The 23,299-nt window shown below is 53.2% G+C and overlaps 1 protein-coding gene across 8 annotated transcripts in view; it reads left to right on the forward strand.

Annotated features, from left to right (window-relative positions):
* The window catches only part of RUSC2 (RUN and SH3 domain containing 2), a 56,223-nt gene extending 37,367 nt beyond the window's left edge, over nucleotides 1–18,856 (forward strand). For 6 of the 8 annotated variants that reach the window (XM_051643023.1, XM_051643027.1, XM_051643022.1 and 3 more), the window contains 11 exons: nucleotides 1,078–3,156; nucleotides 5,527–6,318; nucleotides 6,843–7,043; nucleotides 8,001–8,144; nucleotides 9,215–9,291; nucleotides 11,830–12,004; nucleotides 12,851–12,956; nucleotides 13,993–14,039; nucleotides 15,457–16,423; nucleotides 17,061–17,234; nucleotides 17,692–18,856. In XM_051643023.1, the coding sequence (XP_051498983.1) occupies nucleotides 1,185–3,156; nucleotides 5,527–6,318; nucleotides 6,843–7,043; nucleotides 8,001–8,144; nucleotides 9,215–9,291; nucleotides 11,830–12,004; nucleotides 12,851–12,956; nucleotides 13,993–14,039; nucleotides 15,457–16,423; nucleotides 17,061–17,234; nucleotides 17,692–17,872 (4,836 nt within the window). In that variant the 5' untranslated portion in view covers nucleotides 1,078–1,184 and the 3' untranslated portion in view covers nucleotides 17,873–18,856. The remainder of the gene's footprint in view (nucleotides 1–1,077; nucleotides 3,157–5,526; nucleotides 6,319–6,842; nucleotides 7,044–8,000; nucleotides 8,145–9,214; nucleotides 9,292–11,829; nucleotides 12,005–12,850; nucleotides 12,957–13,992; nucleotides 14,040–15,456; nucleotides 16,424–17,060; nucleotides 17,235–17,691) is intronic. The other 2 variants (XM_051643028.1, XM_051643029.1) reach the window with 2 other exon arrangements.
* The last annotated feature ends 4,443 nt before the right edge of the window (nucleotides 18,857–23,299 follow it).

The following is a 23,299-nucleotide window of genomic DNA, read 5'->3' on the forward strand; positions in this document are numbered from 1 at the left end:
CAGGTTGGACCTCTGGCTTACATGGGGAAGGAGGAATAAATATATTCTCTGCTCTTCCATATCAAATGCTTGAGAATGTCTTTCTCTGGCTTTATGGGAACATGCTGTTTACTGAACACTGAGGGAGTGGGGCTCAGTGCCCTGCCTGTGCAGTTCCTGGGACTGTGGCAGTTGTACAGGTGTGAAGTGCAGCAGATAGCAAGATAAGTGCCACAGATAATGTGTCAGAGTGTCAGACATCTGTGAACTGGGCAACCCCAACCACAAGAGGAGCCAGTTTGAGCTGAGGCTGGACCATCAGCAAAAGTTCAGCAGAAGGCAGCGTGCTCTGTGGGACCTATTTAACCATCAGAAGTGGTTCCCCGTGGCCCCACTGAAGTCATCCACTCCTTTTTGCATGAGAGGTCCTTGTTGTGCAGAAGTAGTTGCATGTTTTGGCATGTTCCCCTGGCGCCATTAAAAGAAGTCAGGACCTCATGGGTGTTCCTGGATTTTGGAGTGGAATGGTTGTTGCTGCTTTCCTGTTCCAGTGTGTTCCTGCTTTCCAATCTCAGCCAGGGTTTGTATCTCTCTAATGTTGCAAGGTCTGGCAGTGCTGCTTAGTGTTTGGTTCCTAAAAGAAAGCTTGAGGTATGTAAAGGCAAGGAAAGATATTGAATCTAGTGTGAGAAGATGGATTGCTCTCGTCAAGAGTGAAGCACTTAATTTCAGACCTTGTGCTGACTGTGTGTTTTTCTGTGGGCCTACAGTGCCATCCATGGTGAGGTTTTGATTTGGCCCAAAGCCTGTGCAGCTCTTTGGCTACTGGAATGAAGTCAGCGCGCTTCAGATAAGATTGAGAGGGGTCAGTTGGAAGCACAGTGTTGTCCTCGGAGTCTGCAGGGAGGGGGATGTTTTTGTCTTACATTCTTTCTTGAGGAAGGACAACTCAGGACCAGGTGCTAGGGTACTTGTGCTAACAAAGGCCAGTCTGTTTGGTCCTTGTTGGCACAAAGTCTTCAGTCAAACCAAAAATGCTTTAAATACTCACTACCTTTCCTGAGAGGTGACTTCCTTTGTGTTTTTGTCTCTCTCTAGGTATCTGAATTCCCTCATGAAAAGTGTCCTCCCTGCCTCTCATGTGCAGCCTTATCTGTCCATGGGTAGCACCAGCTTAACTGATGTCCTGAAGAGCATTCCTCACCATGGATAGTCCACCCAAACTGACTGGTGAGACGCTGATTGTCCATCACATTCCCCTGGTGCATTGCCAGGTCCCTGATAGACAGTGCTGCTCCGTGAGCAATAGGACCAACCCCTTCTGCCAGCCAGAGCTCAGCATTACACGGACCTCTGCCCTTCCAGACAGAGACCTTTCACAGACTGACTCCTTGGTGTACAGCAGCTTTCTCCAGACCCCCGAAACCTCAGCAGAGGCCTCAGACAACAAAGAAGGCAAAGCAAGGGATTTGATTGCCCCTAGTGTCAGTAAGAGACACAACCCTTTCCTGCTGAGTGAAGGTGAAGACCTCAGCGTCTTTGGGGATGACTTGGGTGAAAAATCTTTTCACCTTCACAACTCACTTGTGGCTGGCAAACCTCCCTTTCATCTGCATGAGCTGTCCTTGCCCCCTTTCCACCTTCACGATTCCAACGACATTGTGAAATCCTGGAACATGGCCAGCCGGTCCGGGGTGGTAGATGGGCAAGAGGACAAAATCAGCAATGATGACGTCCAGAAGAGGAACAATGCAAACAGGTGCCACCAGGCTTCAGAACGCATGGAGCTGGATGAATGCAGCTGCCATCGCGGCAGCTCCTCCAACTTCTCCTTTGATGGTGGTGACCAGGAGTGGAACCAGAATGCAGGTGAACCTCTGAGGAATCAGGATGCCCTGCACAGCCGAACATGCAGCTGTTCCAGCTCTGAACTCCAGCACTGTCGGTGCTATAGCTCATCAAGTCAGTCTGAAGTGATTGACCAACAGATGGGCTACATCAGTGACTCTTCCTGCAACAGCTCTGATGGGGTGCTGGTGAACTTCAGTGCTCTCTACAACAAAATGAATGGCCATTCTCGATCTAACCTGAATTCTGCCAACCTGTCCTGTGACTCTTCCTTCTGCAGCCACTCAGACACAGGAGCTTTTTATCTGGATTTGCATTCATCACCCACTGAATCCAAGATGTCTTGCGAATCGCATCACCCAGAAAGTTCAGGGAAGGTGTGTGGGTGTCAACACTCCTCCTCACCTGTCCTTGATGCTAACTGCAACTCTTACCACCTCCACTGTGAGCCTTGCACTTCAGAGAGCTCAGACCTCACTGCCTGCTTCCAGAGCCAAGCACGGCTTGTTGTGGCTACTCAGAATTATTATAAGTTAGTCACATGTGACTTGTCTTCCCAGTCATCCCCCAGCCCGGCAGGATCTTCCATAACTAGCTGCTCGGAAGACCATACCAAAGGTAGCCCTGCCCAGGCCACCGAATACTACCTGTTCAGAAGGCCTGACCTGAGACAAGAAGAAGACAATGTGGAGTGCAGTGAAGAGGAGGCAAAGGCAGAAGCCACCAAGAACATGATTGAGGGTCAGGTCTATGTGAATGTGTCACCACCTAACCTCAACACAAGCCGGCAGCGCTCCAGGAGCTATGATCAGAACCTGGACAGGAGCCCTGGCAGCAGGCTGGGCTCCTTGGAGCGCATGGTGAGCTGCCCAGTCAAGTTGAGTGAAAGTCCAGCAATACCCATCCAAAGTTCCCCCCCGAAGCGAGTGACATCCTTTGCTGAACTGGCTAAAGGCCGGAAAAAGAACGGCACCTCCCCACCACTCCGGTCCAATGGTGATTCCTCCTTGGAGTTCTCCCCTATCCCTGAGACACAACGGGATTGCCCAGCCTTCCTTGAAGAAAGAGCTCGCCGCAGCCAGAGTCTTCCGCCCATGCCCTTCATCCGCGGCCTGAACCGGAGCTGCGAGGGCTTCTGTTTGAATCACGCTTTTGGGGACAGCCAGGCTTTGTGTTCCACCAAAGACTCACTCTCCAGTGAGAAGGTCCCCAGTGGGCATGGGGCAGGTGAGCAAGCCTCTCTCTCCCTGCTGACGGCGGCAGATGCCAGCTTTTCAGGTGGCTTTGCCAGTGGCCATGGACAAAGAGATGTTAGAGCCCAAGCAGATGGTAAGGAGCCAAACTAGGCAGAATGGACAAGTAAAAAGAGTGGCTGCTCTTTGGGACATGAGGGGAGCAGCAGAGAAAGCTGCACAGCAATGGATGCAGCTTGTTTCCTGGTCCACCACTCCCACGAAAAAAAGCCCTGTTTCAGACCCAAATCAGTGCAAGTGTCTTGTCCTTCTATTTCTAAAGTGTCTTGGGGTTTTGTGAAAACCTCTTAGATCACATAGGGGAGGACATGGCATTAGCATTTGGGGTCTGTACAGCTTGGTGGATTGTCTCCCTGCCAGGGCATTGTACTCTCCTAGTCCAGGAGAATCACCTGCCTTTAGCTCCTAAGACAGATATGTGAAGATGCTGAGCAGAGCTGTCTTTCCAGCAGAGGAAGGGAAGGGAACCATTGAGGAGTTTTTAGCCTTTCTTCTTTGGGGCCACGTGGTACAGAGATGGGGAGGAAAGAGACATAGCTAGCAGTCTGCTCTCAGTGCAGGGTCAAGGAGCTCACGAAGTCTCTGCTGGTAGATACAGTATGAGTTCTGCAGAGATTAGAGGAGCTGCATGTCACTTTTGGCATATCCCAGCCATGTCCTTCACAGTGCATTGCATTGCAGAAAATTAAGTTCTTACGGAGGGTGGTTGTCCCAGCTGCCTCTGCAGGAAAGCTTGTAATACATTAATTGCTTTCCACCTTGATGCTAGCATCACTTGTCCTGGTGAGGAGGCTGTGCAGGAGCCCCATCAGAGGTACTGCCATTTCTCCAGCATGGCAGAAAACCTCTCTCTCTGCCCTACACAGTTCATGTACCTGCTTCACAGGTAAGAGCCCATCTAAAAATGGGACTCTGACCAGACTGCTGCAATAGATAGCCATAAAAATGCTAAGGACCAGACTGTCACCATATAATTCCCTAGAGATTTCTGACAGGAGATAGGAAGAACATATGATTTGTTGCCGTGGCAGATGTGGGAGAAATTTTTGCCTTTGGAGCGGGAGTTTTTTAGGCATTGTCCTGTTTGTTTATTGAGTCTTCAGCATGTGCTTGGTGTGGGATGGCAGGGAGGGCAGATCTCTGCTGGGAGAAGGCCAAGTGGGAGCAGCCCTCCTGGTTTGCAGAAGGAGTGCGTGGAAGGAGGAAGAGCTGCTCAGGGAGGAGGGGGCAGACAGGAGGCTTCAGATCAGTGTATCCCAGCAGTTCCTGCACCCCTTGCTATGGTCCTTTCCTCTGCACTGTGACAGCAAGACAGGCATTAGCACTGTGCACACTGCTCCTGCCTGTGGCTGGAGACAGAGGCAGAGTTTCTCACATCCACTGGGAGCAGGCTGCAAGCTTAGGGGATCTGCAAAGGGACCGGAGGGAAATCAAGCCCTGCTGAAGGATGGCCATAGGGGAGGCACTCCTCCACAGGCAGCAAGGAACACCAGGGCTGTTCTTGGGGTGGGTCTGCTGTGTCCCAGGATTTGCTGTGAGCTGGAAGAGTTGGGGAGAGATAAGGCAGGAGGTGCCAGGCTGTGCTGGGATGCAGTGGATCAGGGATCCCAGTCAGTCCTGTGTGTGCATCCAGTGTGGAGTGTGTTGTGCACAGTGTGTCAGGCTTCAGGTGTGTCCTTCAGGATAGTGTGGCCTCACCAGGGGATGGAAGCATGCACACGTAGATCAGCCCAGCACAGTCCCTTAGGACACGTCTGCTGATCATTTGGTGGAGCCAACCTGCCTTTTCCAGGGTTGGAAGCTCTTCTAATTCTGCTGTGGTCCTGATTCAGTTGGGAACATCCCTCTTGGGTCTGGTGCAGGAAGGGGGATGAAAGGAACTATGTGCAAGAGAGAAGAGGGAGGGAGAAGGGGAAGCTGATGGCCTTTCTGACTGCACTGAGTGCACTGTGGGATGCTGAGCTGTGGTGCTACTGCATGTAATGATTGTGCTTGGCTGGGTCAGCTCTCAGCACCTGTGAGAGGGGCGGGTCCTTTGGCATAAGAAATCTTGCTGAACCCAGTGCATTGAGCCATGGTGCTTTGTGGTGCTGCTTGGGCAGGAGCAGTCAAGGACAGGCACTTGGGGCCATGGCTTTGTCCTGTCTTGGGAACAAGGGATGGGGAAGGGATGTGGAGTTGGTGATCCTACCAGGACAAACAGCTCCTAGTGTAGTGCTCTGCTCTTCCAGAGCTGTCAACAGCTGGAAACTGCATCTGGGCCACACTGCCAGCACATGATGTGTGTAACCAGTCCAGACTTGAGCCACTCTCCCCATGTCACTGGCCACTAGCTCATCCTCTTTCTCCTGCACTGGAGAAGCACATTCCCATCTGATGATGCTGGCCTGATGATGACTGTCCCTCTGCCCGTCCTTACACTCTTGTCTCCCTTCTCTCCCCAAAGGTGGTGGCACAGACAGCAAGCCTGTGGTACGCTACAGCAAGGACCAGCGCCCCACGACTCTGCCCATCCAGCCCTTTGTTTTCCAGCACCATTTCAGCAAGCCACCCAAGGCTCGTGCCCTGCACAGCCATTTTGCCTCCAGCCTTTCCCAGCTCTACAGCTTGTCCAGCAACCGGCCTGCCAGCCAGCAGATCTCTTCGAATTCCCAGTCCTCAGCCTCGGCCACCTCAGCGGAGCAGGCGGCGGGGCTGGGGAGCCAGGCCCAGAGCGCGCTGCTGACCCAGCGCTCGGCAGATGGAGCTGCCTCCCGCAGCAGTGATGGCTGCAGTAAGAAGCCTGCACCCGAGACAACCCGCCCGTCCCCCCTGGGGAGTTACTCTCCCGTGCGATGCAACGTGCCTTTCTTTCAAAGCGTGGACTCTTCTTCCTCATCCGCTGTGGAAAGAGCTGGAGAGAGCCAGCCCCCCAGGAGCAGGTCTTGCCCCATCTCTGCCAACCTGCTCCCCGCGAGGTCTTCCCCTGCTCTCAGTGCCGTGCAGCCCTCCCAAGCCACCAAAGCTGATGCCCTGAGGCAAAAGGAGAACCCCAAGCCAGTTCCCAAGAACGAGGCACCACTGGAGCCAAGCCCACCACTCTCTGAGTACCGACTCCACAGTGGGTCCCTCCCGCCCCTCTCGATGGGCAGTATGCCCGTGAGCAGAGTGGGAGGCTACACAGATCCCCACTGGAGAAGTGGCAGTGAGACCAGCAGCTCTGGTCCCCTGAGCAGCATGGGAACACGGCCTCTTAATGGTAGGTACCCACCCACCAGGATGTGCTAGTCTGGAACATCTCCAGCTCCCTATGACTGAGGCTGCTCCTGTACTACCACCCTTTCTCATAGCCACAGCCCAGGGCAAAATTGCATCTAGACTGCAGTGCCCCACAGCCACTACCATCACTTTGCCTAGAAAAAGCCCTACACTTAAGAGCATGTCCCTCCAGTCCCAACTCCAACACTGTGTCTCCAGACAGGGCAGCACGAGCTGCTGATCTTACAGCACTCCATGCTAGGTGCTTGCACCCAAAACCTGCTCCCTCTATGCCCACAGTCACAAGGCCACCCAGGCTCCTGCCCTGCCCTTCCAAGCTGTGGCCTCCAGCTCCCTTCATGTTTGCGTGCTAACGTCCTGAAACACTGCTGGACTTCTAACTAGTGTGCTGTCTCTCTTCTTCTGTCCTTCCTCTTTCCCGTCCTCTCTCACCCTGCTTCCCCTCCACGTTCTCCTGTCTGCTTGTGTCCTCCTGTCTGGTGCTCACTGCCTGCGGCATCCCAGCGAACCACCTCTCCCCACAAGCACTGAAGTGGCGGGAGTACAGGCGGAGGAACCCCCTGGGTCTGGACCGCGTTTCTGGGCTGCCCGGCTTAGCAGGCAACCTAGACCGGAGGCAGCAGGAGCCTCGGCTGAACCGGAGCAACCCCATCCTGGAGCTCCCTGGCGCTCTCAACAGCAGCCATTTCCACTGCAAGCTGAACGGTGCGCATCACCCGTCTGCTGGGGGGTCTTGGGAGGTGACCCTGGGGCTTGGGTTCAGCCTGGCTTCATCACAGCTCTGCCTGCTCCGAGCAGGAGGGATGATGCATCCGCTCACAGTGAGGCCGAGGGGCCATGAGAGGAGGGTGAAAATTGCCACACTGATGGGTACAACCTGTGTGGAGCCTCAACGGAGAGCAGTCAGGTCCGTCACTGGGCTGGGTTGAAGGGCAAAGTGAACGGCCCAAGAGCCTGCTCAGGCCTCAGCAGGTGCTGCTGGGCTGTGTCCAGCTGGAAGTCCATGTCTCACACAGGAGCTGTAGCCCTTGGGGATCTCGTGTCGGTGCCACTCAGTGTCTGCCCATCTGCCCCAACCCTGACAGCATGCTATGTGTGGGCCTGTAGCTTTCGTGGGGCAGCTGCCATGGAGCTCTTTCTTCTCCATGCTCTGCCCCTTAAGGTCTTTTGTCCTCCAAAACCTGTGCAGGGAGGGCTGAGAGGCACAGGCTGCTTTTGGCTTAACTTTTGAGCCCTGAAGCTCTACACCTCACTCTGCTAACCCAAACAGTTTCTCCGTCCCTCCTTCATGCAATGTTGGAGGGATTCTCTCTGTGCTCTACTTTTGACCCCTCTTGCTGTGGTTTCCCACACAGCACACTTGACAGTCTGGTGCAGCAAGGTTTCCCTTAGCACTAGCCTATGAACCTGCCATAGAATCTTCTGGTACCCACAGGCTCCCAGCCAAGCTGAAGCTAGATGTTGGGTGGGCTGTAGGGTTGAACTGTACAGGCTCATGTCCATTGCTGGGAGAGTAACACACTTAAAGCCTCTCAGTTTTGGATGGCTGGAGGGAAGACTGCTGCTGGTGCAGGCTGCATCTGGGAAAAGCAATTGGTGTAGGAGAGGCTTTGATATAAGGGCTTGGGGCTGATCCTTCTTCCCACTGTCTTGGCCCTACAGGACAGTCTATGAGGCAACTCCAGCTGACCTACACTGACTTCTTCCCTGACTACTTCTCGCTAGCAGAGAAACCCCCTGCCGAGTTCTGCCTCTCCCCAGATGGCAACACAGAGTCTGTCTCCATCGACTTGCTGCAGAAGAAGGGTGAGTCCATGTGTCTCTCCTGGACAAGAGTGTGGTGTAGCAAAGCATAAAGTGAGCTATACTTCTCTCCGTTTTATCTCTGTAGACGTAATGTTTCTTTCCCTGCCCTTCTGTACTGTAACATCATAACTACGTGTTCCTGGTCTGATCCTGGTTGCTACATGGGGTTCTTGTAATTTCTGCACCGTGCAACTTGCTACACAGTATGTTTGAGCTGCTTGTCCCGGGAGGTATGATTAGAATGGATCTTAAGTCCACCAGAAAGGTCAGAGAGGGCAGGCATCAGAGTATGGCCTTAAGGCAGGAGATGCTGTCACCCTTTGTCGCAGCCTATAAGGGTAGACCTGTGAATCTGTGTGATGCTGCAGAAATACTAGCCAGGGATTTTGTAATGTAGGTAGAAGGTCTGTCGGGTCCTACATGGTAAAGTGTTCATGTAAAATGGTGGGAGAAGGGATTACAAAGCAGGATGAGATATGGCCATGATGAGACCAATCTAGAGACAAGGTTGTGGACTGAGTTGTTGACAGCTGACTCAGTACCACTTCAGAGGCAAGAGATGTGCAGAAAGGTTCCCTTGCCTTTCCCAGCTATGTGTTGGTGATTACCAGATGGCAGCTTTCCCTTCCATTCTACTTCTGTTCCTGCATCAGACTGATGCAGATGTCAGGTTACCCACCGCTGGCTTGTTACTGAAGGTGATGACACAGCTTGCCAAATGCTGCCCTGTAGGATCAAAGCAGCAAAAGACTCATTTCTTCAGACCTCATCTCGGCTACCTCAGGGGATGGTGTGTGGAAGTGGTGGTCCACGTCTCTTGGGAATATGTGTGTCTTATGCTTTAGCCACTTCTATAGGTTGCCCTACTGTCAGGGTGATAGGTGAGTGTTGGAAGCAACAAGGCTAGAATTGGTGAAGATTTAGAAGAGGATCTGCATGTTTTTGACAGAGAGGGCACAGGCACTGACTCAGGCTTGAGATGCCCATGCCTGATTTCTTCATGAAGTGTTTGGTCAGGGCCTGTCCTTGAAGCCCCTCAGGTAGTTCTCCAACTTGGTCTTTCCCTCTAGGTCTCGTGAAGGCAATCAACACTGCTGTTGACCTAATTGTGGCTCACTTTGGAACCAGCAGAGATCCAGGGGTGAAGGTAAGTCTTGCTTAATGAGTGACATAAAAAGGATGGAGAAAGATTACTTCTCCATTGTCTTCCAGTCCAAAAACTACGTGTAGTCCAGTGAAGGTAGCACTACTGAGAATAAAACAAAGGTGATGGTACACAGAATTGTAGAATCATACAATCATAGAATGGTTATGGTTGGAAGGGACCTCAAAGATCATCAGGTTCCAACCTCCAGCCTCCCTACTATGAGCAGGGACACCTCACACTAGACCAGGCTGCACAAGCCTCATCCAACCTGGCCTTAAAAACCTCCAGGCATGGGGCAGCCACAGCCTTCCTGGTTGACCTATTCCAGCACCTTATTACCCTCACGGTGAAAAATTTCTTCCTGATCTCTAACCTAAATCCCCCCTCTTTCAGTTTAAAACCATTACCCCTTGTCCTATCACTGCCCTCTGTGGTGAAAAGCCCCTCCCCAGCTTTCCTGTAGCCCCTTCAGGTACTGGAAGGTGCTATAAGGTCTCCCTGAAACCTTCTCTTCTCCAGGCTGAACAGCCCCAACTCCCTCAGCCTGTCTTCACAGCAGAGAATACTGTAAACCTGTGAAAGTTCTTTCTGCATGACACCAGGGGTGCTAAAAGATTATGTGGATTTAAGGCAAGATGGAAAAAATACAGAGAAGGAAAATCCATTCAGATCTACTAAACACATAGGAATAATGTCCAGCTTAGGTAGTCTCTGAGTCAAAAGTAGTTGTAGAGTAGGGAGAGTATTAAGAGGAGGTATTATGTATCTTTGCTGAGGTTTGACTCTTGTGTACTTATTTGTGGCTTTTTATGAGAGAGAATACAAAGCCAGCTAGCTGAACTTCTGGTCTGATTCAGTACACTAGCTCTTTTCTCATAGAATGCCAGGTTGGAAGGGACCTTAAGGATCATCTGGTCCAGCCTTTCTAGGTAATAATATAGTTTAAATGAGATGGCTCAGCATCCTGTCAAGCTGAGCCTTAAAAACTGTCAAATGTAGGGAAATTTCTCATATAGTGGAGAATTGTGTTTCTCCTCCAACCATCCCAAGACAGTGCAGTGTCCTCAGTCCCTCCATGTGTCACAGACCTCCATAATGATAAAATGTGCATCAGTCGTTGCACACCTGGGACAGGTGGACACCCCCCATGGCCCTTACGACGAACACACTAACTTCAGAGTACATCTAGGTTGCCTGTGGAGCTGTCTTTGGCCTGTGTTTCCCTGTTCTGGAATAACGCAGAAGCAGAGCAAGCTCCCTTCTGGTTGTACCAGGCAGTGTTTACAGTCCTGTGCAAACCCAGTGTGTTTCTGGTGCCTCCTCTTAAAGCTGAATGCTTTTCTTCAGCTGTGGGGGACCCTGGGGCAGCAATGTGACACTATTTGGACATGACAACTCTCCTGGAGTACCATCCGCAAGGAGAAACCTGACTGGGACAGATTCCAAGCCCATTCACTCTTATCTCAGAGCCCAGGGTAATTTTCCCCCTAATTGCAATTTTCGCTGATGCAGAGATTGCTGTGCACTTAACCAGAGCTATTTGGGATACCCACAGCTCTTTAAGGCTTCACAGTGATTTTCCTATTCTTGCAGTGTTGATCTGGGGAATGACTGCAACATTCCCCCATTACTTGCCTTACTAGACAACACTGTGGTTTTGACCTGGGGCTTCATTAGGCATCAGTGTGCCAAGGGCTGAGCATTCACCTGTCAAAAGGCAGCACGGTCCCTGATGCTCCCACGCTGAATGGATCTGATGGGATTATTCCTGACCCAGGAGTTCAGTCTCAGTTCAGGGCCTTTGTGGACCTGTGCCAACTGGCCAGTGTAATTCCAGCTCAGCTGGTAAAATCTGTGCCCTGAGCAAAACTGCCTGGGACCACCAACATAACTTGCAAGGCCTGGGGCTGACCCCTTCAGATTGACCCCTCAGCAGCTCCAAGACTGAATGCAGCAGGATATGACCCTTCTCTGCTGATGCTGGGCTCTTAGGTGCTTCCTCGCCTCAACCTGGGCTCTGTCCATCCATTTTGCTCTCCCTGCCTCAGTCTGTTTATTTATAGTAATCCCTAGGAATTATAGCTCTGATATCACTGAGTTAAGTGTTCCTTAACCCGTCAGTGCTACGAGTTCTTCTGTCGCTTGCTGCTTCCTGCTTCAAAAATAGAAACAGCAAAATCTACAGCTGGATAAAAATTCCCTACTCTTTTCTGCTTCCAACAGGACAGCCTTGTTATACCTGTAGTCAGAATTAGACATCCCTTGCAAGTGGGATATCTTCTTCCCAAGCAGAGATATTCTTTTCCCAAGTTGTTGCCTCATCCCAGCCTGGGGAAGACCTTGCAGGAAACAATCCAGAACTGTTCTATGAGTGAGGAAGGGTGAAGGGGAAGCACCTGCCTGCTCCAGGAGCAGCTGAGCACCATCGTAGCCTGGTTGTTACCTGATGGGTGCCTGTAGTAGTCAAGTGGGGCTGGACTGTTTGCATGCCTTGTAGAGCAGTTAACAGCACTCTCCTTTTTGCCTGTTGTCCCTTAGGCCAAACTTGGGAACAGCTCTGTGAGCCCCAACGTGGGGCATCTCATCCTGAAGTACCTGTGCCCTGCTGTCCGGGACATCCTGAGTGACGGGCTCAAGGCTTACGTCCTGGACATGATCATTGGCCAGAGGAGGAACATCCCCTGGAGCGTGGTGGAGGCATCCACCCAGCTAGGTATGGAGGGTGTGCAGGGATGCCCACTGCTCTGTGGTACTCCTGTGTTGGGGCTGGGAGCTGCTGGGGAAGGTAGGCTGTAAGAAAGGGGATGCAGAACAATACTCAGCTCCCTGCATGGAATAGGGTGTAGCTTGACCTTCTGCTGCAAGGTGGGAGAGACACTGCACTATTCTGCCCAAATATTTATTGACACTTCCCCTGAAATGTCCACACTCTCCTATAAGAGGCTCTAGCCTGTGAAAAAAGAAGAAAAAATTCCCAAAAATAATGCACTTTTTTCCCCTCTAATTTTTCAGGAAGTATCTAGACCTTCACCTTTAGCCCTGCACAGCCACTATATAAGGCAGAGTTGTGCTCCAAACTGATCTGTGAGAAAATTTGCACACACAGCTCACTTGTCTTAAGCATTCCCAAAATACTTGCACCCTCTGCTACTACCAAACTGAACACCAGATTGTAACAGTGGCCACTATCCAGGAGAACTCCTTTCTGAGGTTACAGATGGCAGGACCACAGTGATTTCTGCATCATGAAGAGCTTAAATCCAGGGCTGGGAATCCTTCTAGCCTGTTTGTGGAAAATCTTCAGCTCTGATTGCAGACACCCCAAATTATAACCACCCACCACAATATTGTTTACCTGCTGCTTTTGAGCCAAGGGTCATGACTGTCCCTGAAGTTTGGGGAGCAGATCTGGGTGGCACTGAAACTCTCTGGTGGAGGAACAATGCACATACAGGCACGGGCACCCAGCCAATGACTGTCTTTCCCTTGGTACTGCTTCCCATGGTGCTCTTTGGTTTGCTGACCACAACTAATGTAAATATTTCCCTTCTCTCCACAGGCCCCTCTACTAAGTTGCTGAACAGCCTCTATAGCAAGATCAGCCAGTACACAGAGCTCACCAACCACACCATGAGGTTCAACGCATTCATCTTTGGCCTCCTCAAGTAAGCAGGCTCCCTGAGATGGCTGCAGGCTCTGGTCCTTGACTGGATGCAGGCACAGTTGCCAGTTAAAAGGCTTAAGTAACCTGGGAAGCTGCACCCCAGCTATAGGGGAGGGGTGGAAGAAGCTTTGAGCCTTAAGGAAGTTCAGAAGGATCAAAACCTACCCTGCCAGGCCAGGACTGAGCAGGTGTGGCTGTAGCCCACTGAAGAGCATTGTGAGCTTGGTTTAGCCCCAAAATATGAAGTGGGAAGAGTCTGTCTGTCAGGGTTCATACAGGGATAGACATGACATGCATAAATTACTCCTGAAAATCCCTGCTTATATCACTGCTTCCTGGAGCTGCAGTGCATCCCAGTGCATGAGGCTCTGAAGGAGAAATTGCCCTGGTCCAGGACTCAAGGCTGACTCTTCCACACTGGATGAGGGGTGTGCACAGTACACTCATTGTTAAATAGAAGAAGGCAGTGGTGCAGGGATGAGTGCTGCTAGGATGGTATTTCTCTGCTTCTCTTCAGTGGTCAGCAAGAGCAGTGACAACAGAGTCCCCAAGATCTCCAAATGCAGAAAAACCCCTACAAGCAGGAGCAAGCTCTGCCCTGCTCTCCCTGCTGAGGGTGGCCCAGCTCTCCCCTGCTGCCACAGAATGCCAGCACACTTTGGGCCAAGCCTGCAGCAATGGTCTCATGTTTGTAGATTATTTGCCTCTTCCGTGTGACCCCTCTCAGCAAAGCAAAGCTCTGCCAAAGATGTAGGGACTAAACTATGGTGAGGAAACTTCTGGAAACAAGGTTGTTAGAGGTTGTGATTGCACAATGCCTTGTGTGAAGCAAACTGCGTGGCTCCATGACAGGCTGGGTGGCTGTGGTCAGTGTACGCTGATGGGAGTGAACCACTGTCCTTTCACCAGGTCTTGAGGTCCACAGGTTCATGCTGTGTAAATTCCCTTTTCCAGCCACCCTTATTCTTATAGAACAGCTAGGATGAAGGGGATTAATTGATTTTAACTTTCTCTTTTCTTGTTTTCACTTCCTATAGTATCCGGTCCTTGGAGTTCTGGTTCAACCACCTCTACAACCATGAAGGTAGGAGCTTGAGGTCTGTGGGTTGCACACATGTTTCTTGGTGGTCTCTCAGCCTAGGCAGCTGCCTTTGCTCTGAGCTGAAGGACTAGACTCCACACAGTCCCAGTGTACATGTTGTTGGAATGTTGCTCAGCTCAAGAGAGCAAGGTGGAAGTCAAAGCTCCCTCCACCTGCACCTCGCCTGCCATGCCATTCCCAGATGCAGCTAGTACCCAGGCTAATGCAGATCCCTCAGTCTTCTTGCAGGAGACAAGACCTAACCCTCCTCAAATACTTGCCTGCCCTGTCCAGTGCCTGAGAGCTTTGTATATCTGGAGATGCGCATACTTAGCTGAAACCCTTTGGGGGTGGGAAATGCAAAGAAAAGGAAAAATGTCCTGACAAACACAAAACAGATTTAACTAGATTTATCTGTCTTTTAAACCAGAAATATTTCTAGAGCATGCAGATAACACAGCAGCATGACCCAGGTGCCTGATGCCTAGCAGCAGTATGACTAAGTGCTAAAGTGCTCAGTGAGACAGACACCCTTGACCTGCTGGATCCTCTGAGACTGCTGCTGGCTCAGCCTGTGCCCCATGCACTGCCTCGAGTCCAGCCCGGTATCTTCTGGCAGGTTTGGGAGCTGACAGCAGACACTTCCCAGGCCTGTGTGTGCAGTCAACACTGCTCTGTGGAGCAAGCAGAAGGATAGACCTGCCTTTGTACTGAGCAGTGTGACAAGAGAAGCACCCTGGGTTTTTTTGGAGCAGAAGAAGACCATCTTTTTCAAGCCATCATAACAGCTGGAAGTGTGAGCAATAGTTAGGGCTGTCAGGATGATGTAGGCTAAGCAAAGGGTTTGGAGATAAGGTGCAAGTTCTGCCTGTGGAGAAAGTTTGTTATCTCACTGGGCCCAATTAGCTGCGGATCCTATTCCCAACTGTCTCCCTGGGAGTGAGACCTGACAAGAAAGCCTGGGGGCAGGGGACTCTGCTGATGTGGTCAAATTAAGTGAAGGATGAATGCTGCAGGTACAAATGCCAGTTCATTTTTTGTGAGGATCCACAGCTCAGCTCCTGGAGTTAACTGTATTCAGCTGTCCCTGAGACCTCTCTCTGCAAGGGACTGGTACTGGCAAGATCTGCAGTTCCTTGTCCACCTCCAGGAGGTAGGGAAGAGGTGGTATTTTGTGGCAGAGGTCATCCTGATGGATAGGCTGAGAGACAGGTCCTAGCTGCAGGTGCAGCTGGAAGCAGGACCTGGGCCACTTTGCCCAGAGCTCACAGAGCATCTGATGCTCCCTGACCCAGTGCGGAGCCTTGCACTGCAGCCACAGCTGTTGTGTCCAGCTCCTCTCCCCATCACTTCAGCCCCTTCTTGTGGCTTGGCAAAGGTGGCAAGGGCCTCTCCTCTAATGATTGTCTCTGCTCTACAGATATCATCCTGGCACACTACCAGCCTGTGGGCTTCTTGTGCCTGTCTCACAGCGTGTGCCAGCCTCTTTTTGAGGAACTGCTGCTCCTGCTCCAGCCTCTCTCTCTGCTTCCTTTCAACCTGGACCTCCTGTTCGAGCACCACCTGATGCAGATGGGCAAAGAGCAGCAGCAGCAAAAGGAGCTGCTGCGTGTGAAGCAGGACCTGCTGCTTTCTGCTCACTCCACCCTGCAGCTGATGCGGACACGGGGCAGCAGTGAGGATCCCGATGGCTGCAGCAGCGCGTCTGATGTGTGCAAAGTGGGTGCCAGAGCTGGAGACGTCTCACCGGGCCACAGCCCCCAGCAAGCTGCCAGTGAGAGGGTCAAGGGGGTGGGGGCCTCCTGCGGGGATGGTGACAGGGAGGAAGAGCGGAGGAAGGTGAAAGAGAGCACGTGGGAAGGGAAGAAGGACAAGCAAGCGGGCTGGTGGTACCAGCTCATGCAGAGCTCTCAGATTTACATTGAGGGCTCAGCTGAAGGCTCGAAGTTCATCCACTGTGAGAAGAAGAAGGTGGCTTTGAATGCTGGGCCCAGGCCAGCAGAGACCCGCAAGGCACCACCCCCCCGCGAAGGGGTGGTGGAGGGTGCAGAGGCTTGTCCCATTGCAGAAGGCACCTTGGAGGAGAGGCCCAAGGCTGCCAGCAAGCCAAGTCCTAAAGCTGGGGAGGAGCCCTTGGAAAAGCCCCAGCAGGTCCTAGCCGGTGAAGAGTTGAAGGAACGGAGCTGGCCTTTCTGGATGGGCAGCCCCCCAGACTCTGTGCTGACAGAGCTGAAGCGCAGCAAGGAGAAGGGGGCTCAGCAAAGAGCAGGAGCAGCAGCAGCACAAGAGGAGAGCAGCACCAGTGCTTCAGAGGACAGCCAGCCCATCAAGTGGGGCCACTTGTTTGGGTCCCGGAAGGTGCAAAAGGAGCCCAGACAGCCGAACAGGTAAAGGGAAGGGGCTGGTTATGCTGGGGTTGCAGCAGTGCAGGTGGAAGTCAGGCAAATACCTGACTGCTGGACTACACCACAGTGGTACATAGAGTGTGTGAATGGAGAAGTCTGTCACCCTTGCCCAGCCCTGTCAGCCTGCCTGCCTTAATTCCTCCCACACCATTGTTCCTGTTGGCTCCTACTGAGTCCACAGGCTTTCCTCTTCTGCCTGAGGTATACCACTGCCTCAGCTCCTAAGCTCCCTCCCCAAGGGAAGGGCCCCTTCTGCATGACCTCCATCATCTCCTCATCCCTCCCAAAAACGTGTACTGAGAACAGAACATGCAGCCATCCCTGTTGCACACAACAGGTGAGGAGGAGGCATGACATTCTCCCACACAGCTGAGACCTCCCAGCATTGCCTCTCCATCTATACCCTGACTGTTTCTGCAGTCACTGGAAATGGCCTTTGCAGTCTAGACCACGGTGTGTCTGGAGGATGCTAGGCCCTCCCCACCCAGAGACACTCTGGGGACCACACTGCACTTTGTGCACACAGCCACACCTCTAAGGCATGACCTTGCCGTAAGAGTGGCTGCCCCTTCCCCCCAGGAATGCTTCCCTGCTGCTACCTGCTTCTCTCTCCTTGCAGGTTGCCCTCTGGCTGGCTGAGCTTGGACAAATCGGTGTTCCAGCTGGTGGCCCAGACAGTGGGGGCAAGCATGTGGCGAGAAGCAGCTCCTGAGCCAGAGCCCCCGCAGCCAGAGCCACCTGAAGTGCCCCCTGAGGCATGGCCAGCTCGGGGGCTGTCTCCTCACCCTCCATGGTGAGTGGCACCATGTGGCCATCCTGCAAGTGCTGGGATGTGTTGGGTTGGGGTTGGCATGGCTGTGCCCATCACAGTTCACCTGGCTCCCTTTATACTTTGTAGACCAGGACATTCAAAACCCGCCTGGACGCCTTCCTGTGTGATGTACTCTAGGTGACCCTGCTCTGGCGGGGGGGTTGGACTAGATGATCTTTAGAGGTCCCTTCCAACCCCTATGGTTCTATGATTCTATGATTCTATGATTCTATGACCAGGAGATGCTCCAGAGCTTGGTGTGATGCAGATTATGCATCCATTCACCCCAATCTTCAGGTGAGGGGGAGCTGGGGGACAGCTGGAAGCCTGTCTGGGAAGGTGGTTTCCTCACTTTTCTGTGTCTGCAGTGGCACTTGGGCTTCAGTGGGGTGAGTTTCCTGTGGCAAGCTAACTCTTACTCCCCTTCCTCTGCTTGCAGTGAGGTGAAAGCCCTTTGCCACCACATTGCCACCGAGGCAGGACAACTGAGTTTCAACAAAGGGGATATTCTGCAAGTCATCTCCAAGGTGGATGGTGACTGGCTGCAGTGCAGCCTCGGCTCCGAGAAGGGACTGGTGCCCATCATGTACGTCACCCACCCGGAGGACGAGGACTATTGACGTGGCTGGGAGGCTAAGCACAGTACGGTGGGCTTCTGAGGATCCTCTGGGGAAGCCCACCCTGCCAGAGGAACAGACACAGCTTCTTGCTAGTTTCTTACCTTTCTTGCCATTACAGAATACAGTAACCGTAGGTGGTTCCTTCTTGCTCCTCCTCGTGCAGCTGCCAAAGGCCAGCTCAGCCCCTAGGGTCTTCTGTGAGCTGCACCTCATATTGCCAGGCATCACCATGCATGCAGCCACACCGGGGACTGCCTGAGCCCCCTCCACCCCACACCATCTCCAGCACCCTTAGGGCATGGACTCTTCCATACCAGGAACCCAAGCAGTCCCTGCCAGGGCAGGACTGCCCAGCTCAGTTTCATGCTGGAGGCTGCAGAATGCTGGCCATCCCCTCTCTGGAGGTGGCAGTGCCAACTGCAGCCTGCAGCATCCCTGGTGTTGTCAGCCACAGGGATGGGAGCACCGTGTGTTGTTGAGGTCTCTGCAAGGCTGGGCTGATGGCTTGCATTGCAGCTTGATGGGGGGCTGCAAGGTAGGCTCTCACACGCAGGAGCAGCCCTGTCCTAATGTGTAACAGCAGTGTGTGGTGGGTTGTAGCAGGCCAAGTGGCCTGGCACTGTAACCCTGCTGGGCTGGGGGCTGTGTCTGGCTACAGCCAGAGGAGGGGGACAGGGGACATGTGTGCGTGCAGAGCAGAAAGGTGTGTGGGGTTGTGAGGAGGGTGTGTGAATGTTCAGTGTTAGGTAGGTCTGGGATGGGTAGTGCCACCCTGTACAGAGATGGGTTCTTTGGGGGGTGGCCCCATGCCCTCCACACTGCTGGGAGCCAGTGCTTGGGAAGCCCTGGGAGGAAGCTCAGTGGAGGGGGGCTGGAGGGGAGGGGATGAGGGCAGGGTCCCTGATTGGGTTAGGGATGCTCTTTGGAGTTGGGGGCAGTGCTCCCGGCAGGTAGATCTGGGGGTGCTCCCAGAGGGATCCAGGGAGGAGGGGTGGGAGGGTGCTCCCCTTGGCATAGGGTTTCTGGTCTTGCTGAGCAGTGCCATGGGGTGGGGGGGTGGGGGGGGGAGGAGTGTTGTGCACAAGCACAAGGGGATATTGGGGGTTCTGGGGTCCTCGGTAGAGGTAATGCCAGTCAACCCCTTCCTTGCCATGTTCATGCTGCCTGCTGGGGATATTCACCTGCCCTTCTGGTGGGGAACAGTGTTAATAAAAGGCCATGCCAGTATTTGGTGCCTTGGCCAGGTTGACGCTGCTCTGCCTGGCCTGGCTTCCCCATGGCGAGGGGCCCTGGTCTTGCAAGGTTACCTCCTGCTTGTACATCGCTTCGCAGACATTGCGCCGTATTTAATTTGTATTTCCCCATTAGAACGAGGTGTCTCGCCGTTATTTATTTCTTTATTTATGATGCATATTAATAAAAAAGGTGCTGATTGAGCTCCCTGCGATGAAGCCTTGTGATTTCAGCCCATCGCTGGGAAGAGTCCCAGGGTTCCCTGTGCTGGGATGCGGCACTGCAAGCTTCATCCTGCATCCACCACAACCAACACCAGACCTGCAGAAGGAGATGGGTTGCCCCCAGCTATCAGAGCTGTCAGTTCAGGCTGAGATGCTACATCGTAAGCCCTCACCCATGTAAGGGGTGAGTGTCAGGGAGATGGAGTTAGGCACTTCTCAGTGATGACCAGTGATAGGACAAGGGGTAATGGGTGTAAATTGGAGCATAGGAGGTTCAAGGTGAATATCCGAAAAAAATTTTTTACTGTAAGAGTGACAGAGCACTGGAACAGGCTGCCCAGGGAGGTTGTGGAGTCTCCTTCACTGGAGACATTCAAAACCCACCTGGATGCATTCCTATGTGATGTACTCTAGGTGACCCTGCTCTGGCAGGGGGGGTTGGACTAGATGATCTTTCGAGGTCCCTTCCAACCCCTCAGATTCTATGATTCTATGATTCTATGATCGTATCATCAGATGATGGTATGCATCAAGGAGGCAGTGTTTTAGGGGCTTGGTCCTTGTGCATGCTGGCAAGGGACCAAGCAGGTTTCGGAGAGGAGTTCACACCATTTCAGTCTGGCATCAGCTTCCCTAGGGTGCTCCAGGTGTTGTCCATAAGATGCCTGTAACTGGCACTTGTAACCCACAAGCAGTGGGAGGAAGTCCTGAGCAGCAGTCCTGGAAGGAGGTGGTGAAGGGTGGGTTGTGGGGCTGGGACTCAGAGCCTTGGACAACCTGGCCACGAGGTTCAGTAGCTGTGAGTCACTCACAAGGAAGGACTCCAGGCCTCTAAACCTGGACTCACACAAGCATTGGATCTCAAAGTCCAGCACAAATGAGCCTCGAAAGCCCATCTTTCCCTTTACATCTCCATATCTCCCAGAAAAAGGGAAAAGCTCTGCCTGATGCTCCAGCCTTTGCTGCAAGAACACCAGACAGGAGGTTTTTTTTGCAACCATGTGATCACACTGTCTGCAGTGATGGAGTGAGTCAAAACAGTTGGAAAAAATGCAGAAATGAAGCAGTTTAGTCCCCTGTCCTGGCTTGGAGAGGTGTGGAGCAGCCAGGGCTTACACATGGGTTGCTTTAATTAATCTCTTAGAGGGGTTGACAATCAGGGCTGTCAGGAAGTCAGGCCACTCTCCCTATGTGCATGGGCTGGCCCAAATGGGGAAGGGGACCATGTGCTGGCAAACAGCCCCACGAGATGCTCAGTCATCCTCGGGGTGGGAGAGGGGATTTCCAGCTGCCCTGTGCTGCCAGCACAGACATGGAGCAGCTCACTGGATGCCTGTTGCCAGGCAGCCTTGGATGCAGGGGAGGCATAGTGGTGTGGGTAGGGTATCAGAGGCTGGATTTGGTGTTGCTGCTGCAGGGTTTACAGCTGCTGAAGCCTTCGGGGTCATCTGGCTAAACTCCAGCAGGGTCTGGTTGGTGGTTATCAGATAGCCTGTCCTGGTCAGGAACTGGGCGTGGAGAATGGAGACTCTGAAAAGTGAGACTGGAAGACACACAGCAGTGTGTATGGAGCAGTGGCTGCCAGTGCTGCTGCTGGGGCTGGGTGGCCCTGCAGGATCAGCTGTGGGATCCTGGTGGTGACATGGGGCCATGAGTATGCTGGGGCCAGGCAGGGCAGGGAGAGGAGCCACCAGCAGAGGCTATGTCCTGGAGCTGACTCTGGTCTGGGGAGAGCAGCTCAGCCAGCCCCTGACACGGGGAGCTCAGCGTCCCTTGGCACCCTTCAGCTGGGACACAGGAGCAGAAAGGTGGGTGCTGTGGGGTGTGGGTGGCAATGGAGTTAGGGGTGGGGTTTGTACCTGTGCTGTGCCTTGTGAGCACCTTCTGATGAGATGGGAACAGGTAAGACTGTCATGCTGTGTGCATGATCCCTCTTGGGCACTTCCCTGAACCCAAATGCAGCAACCATTCTTTAGCCAAGGGTGCAGGTCCCTGGCCTTATCAGTCCATCAACTAGGGTCCCTTTGCAACCTTCTGGTGGCAGGCTGCCTGCCAGGGCCAGCCCCACATACCTCTGCCCTCCACAGACACAAGGCAGAGCAGTCACCAGCCCCAGCACTGGTGCCAACCCAGCACCAGTGCCACTCCAGCACTAGGTGCCACCCCAGCACAGATGTCCACCTCACATCTCCTGAGATGCAGAGCAAGGCCTGGAGCATCTCTAGACCAGCAGCAAGATGCATGGTCAGTCCTGCCCATGGGAATGGGTGTGCAGGTGGCTCTAATACCTCTGTGACCACTGCTCTGGGGACAGCAAGATATGTTCATAATATGCTCATGCACATATTAGCTCCCGAGAGGTTTGTGCATGTTAAAACAGGTGAACATGCAGCTTTCAGGCTAGCCCAGCTACTGCATAGCCTGGGGACAGGCCAGGTCCCTGCACGGTGGCTGTCCCAGCCTGGGGTCACAGCAGCTGCTTCCCAGGTCCCTGTTTGGCATGACCCTGCTTGGGGCAGTGGGCCTGGAGAGCTGAGGCAGGACCAGACTGGGGGGCACGGGCCAGTTCCCTTTCAGCCAGAGGAAGGACAGGGCTGCACTTGCAGCATTGTCCTGGGGCTCAGCAAGCTGGCGCCTGCTGTGCAGACTTCCCTCCTTGGCCCCTTCACTGACTCCTCTGCCTCAGCAACTACCCCGATCAGTACAATGAGACTCAGGAGGTTTCTTCTGAATGAACTTTAGTGGCAGCATTGCCCAGGAGTAGCTTTTACTGCGCAGAGCCCATTTGTCCTTGCTGCAATGTTCATTGGGCAAGAGCCCATCTCTGTGCACTAGCAGCTGCACGTGGTCCATGGGTGATGGTGGAGGAGAGACTTAGATGAGGACTGGCAAGGCAGGTGCTGCTCCTGGAGAGCATGGTGCAGGGGAGTAGCACGTGTGGGTGCAAAGACTGACTTCCAGCTGTGGGCAGGAGGCCAGCAGCAGGCAGGAGCCTTTTCTCCAAGGAATGAATCCAGCAATGGGGTCCTTACTCTAGAAGAGGGATGCAAGTCCCTTTGCACCACAGATACACCTTTGGGACCTGGGATCCCAACCAAAAAGAAAAGACAAACAACAGTACTACTGCTGTTGGTCTCCAAGTGTCCCAATGGCTGGCTTGTACCACACAGAGATGTTGTGGTTCCTGTCTCTCCTGCTTGGCTTGCCATTAATTGATGAAGAACAGGGCTTGCATATGTTACCCCACCCCTCCCTTCTTCCCTGTCCCAAATCACTTTGTTCCTGGTTTCTCTCCCTCATTCCCCCCAGTGGCACAGGGACAGGGGATGGGGTTTAGAGTCAGTTCACAGGCTGGTGGTTCTTGCTGCTCCTTCCTCCTCAGGAAGAAGGATTCCTTACAGTCCTGCCCTGCTTCCCCACGGGGTCCCTCCCATGGGAGAGAGTCCTCCACGAACCTCTCCTTCATGAGTCCTTCCCACGAGGTCCGGAGCTGTTCCAGCCTGGGCTTCCCACAGACTCACAGGCTGCTTTGGGAACAGTCACCTCCCCTGGTGCCGGGGTCTTCCACAGCTGCATAATCAGAGTCCACAGGCAGCAAATCCACTGGCCACAAAATCCAAGTCCAGTGGCCAAGTTCACCCCTTCTGAAGCCTTCAGGGAATGTTCCAGCACGTTCCCCCATGAGTGCAGGGGGACAGCTGCCATCTCGCCATAGGTTGCAGGGAAACTTCTGCTTGGGCACCTTCTTCCCCTTCTTCCTCACCAACCACCAGCACCACTCTCCTTCCCCAGCACTGCTCTTCTCCCTCCAGCACAGCTCTTCTGCCCCCAGGTGCCTCTCTGCTCAGGTGTTACAGATGTTCTTTCGTATGTTAAACGCTGAGGCACATCTATTGTCCCTCTAATGGCTGCCTGGCTGGTTTTGGAGCAGGGGGAGCTTCTCAGCTTCTCCCGGGAGCCACTCCTGGGG

This window comes from Apus apus, chromosome Z (genome assembly GCF_020740795.1).
Source record: "Apus apus isolate bApuApu2 chromosome Z, bApuApu2.pri.cur, whole genome shotgun sequence".
Classification (NCBI taxonomy): Eukaryota; Metazoa; Chordata; class Aves; order Apodiformes; family Apodidae; genus Apus; species Apus apus.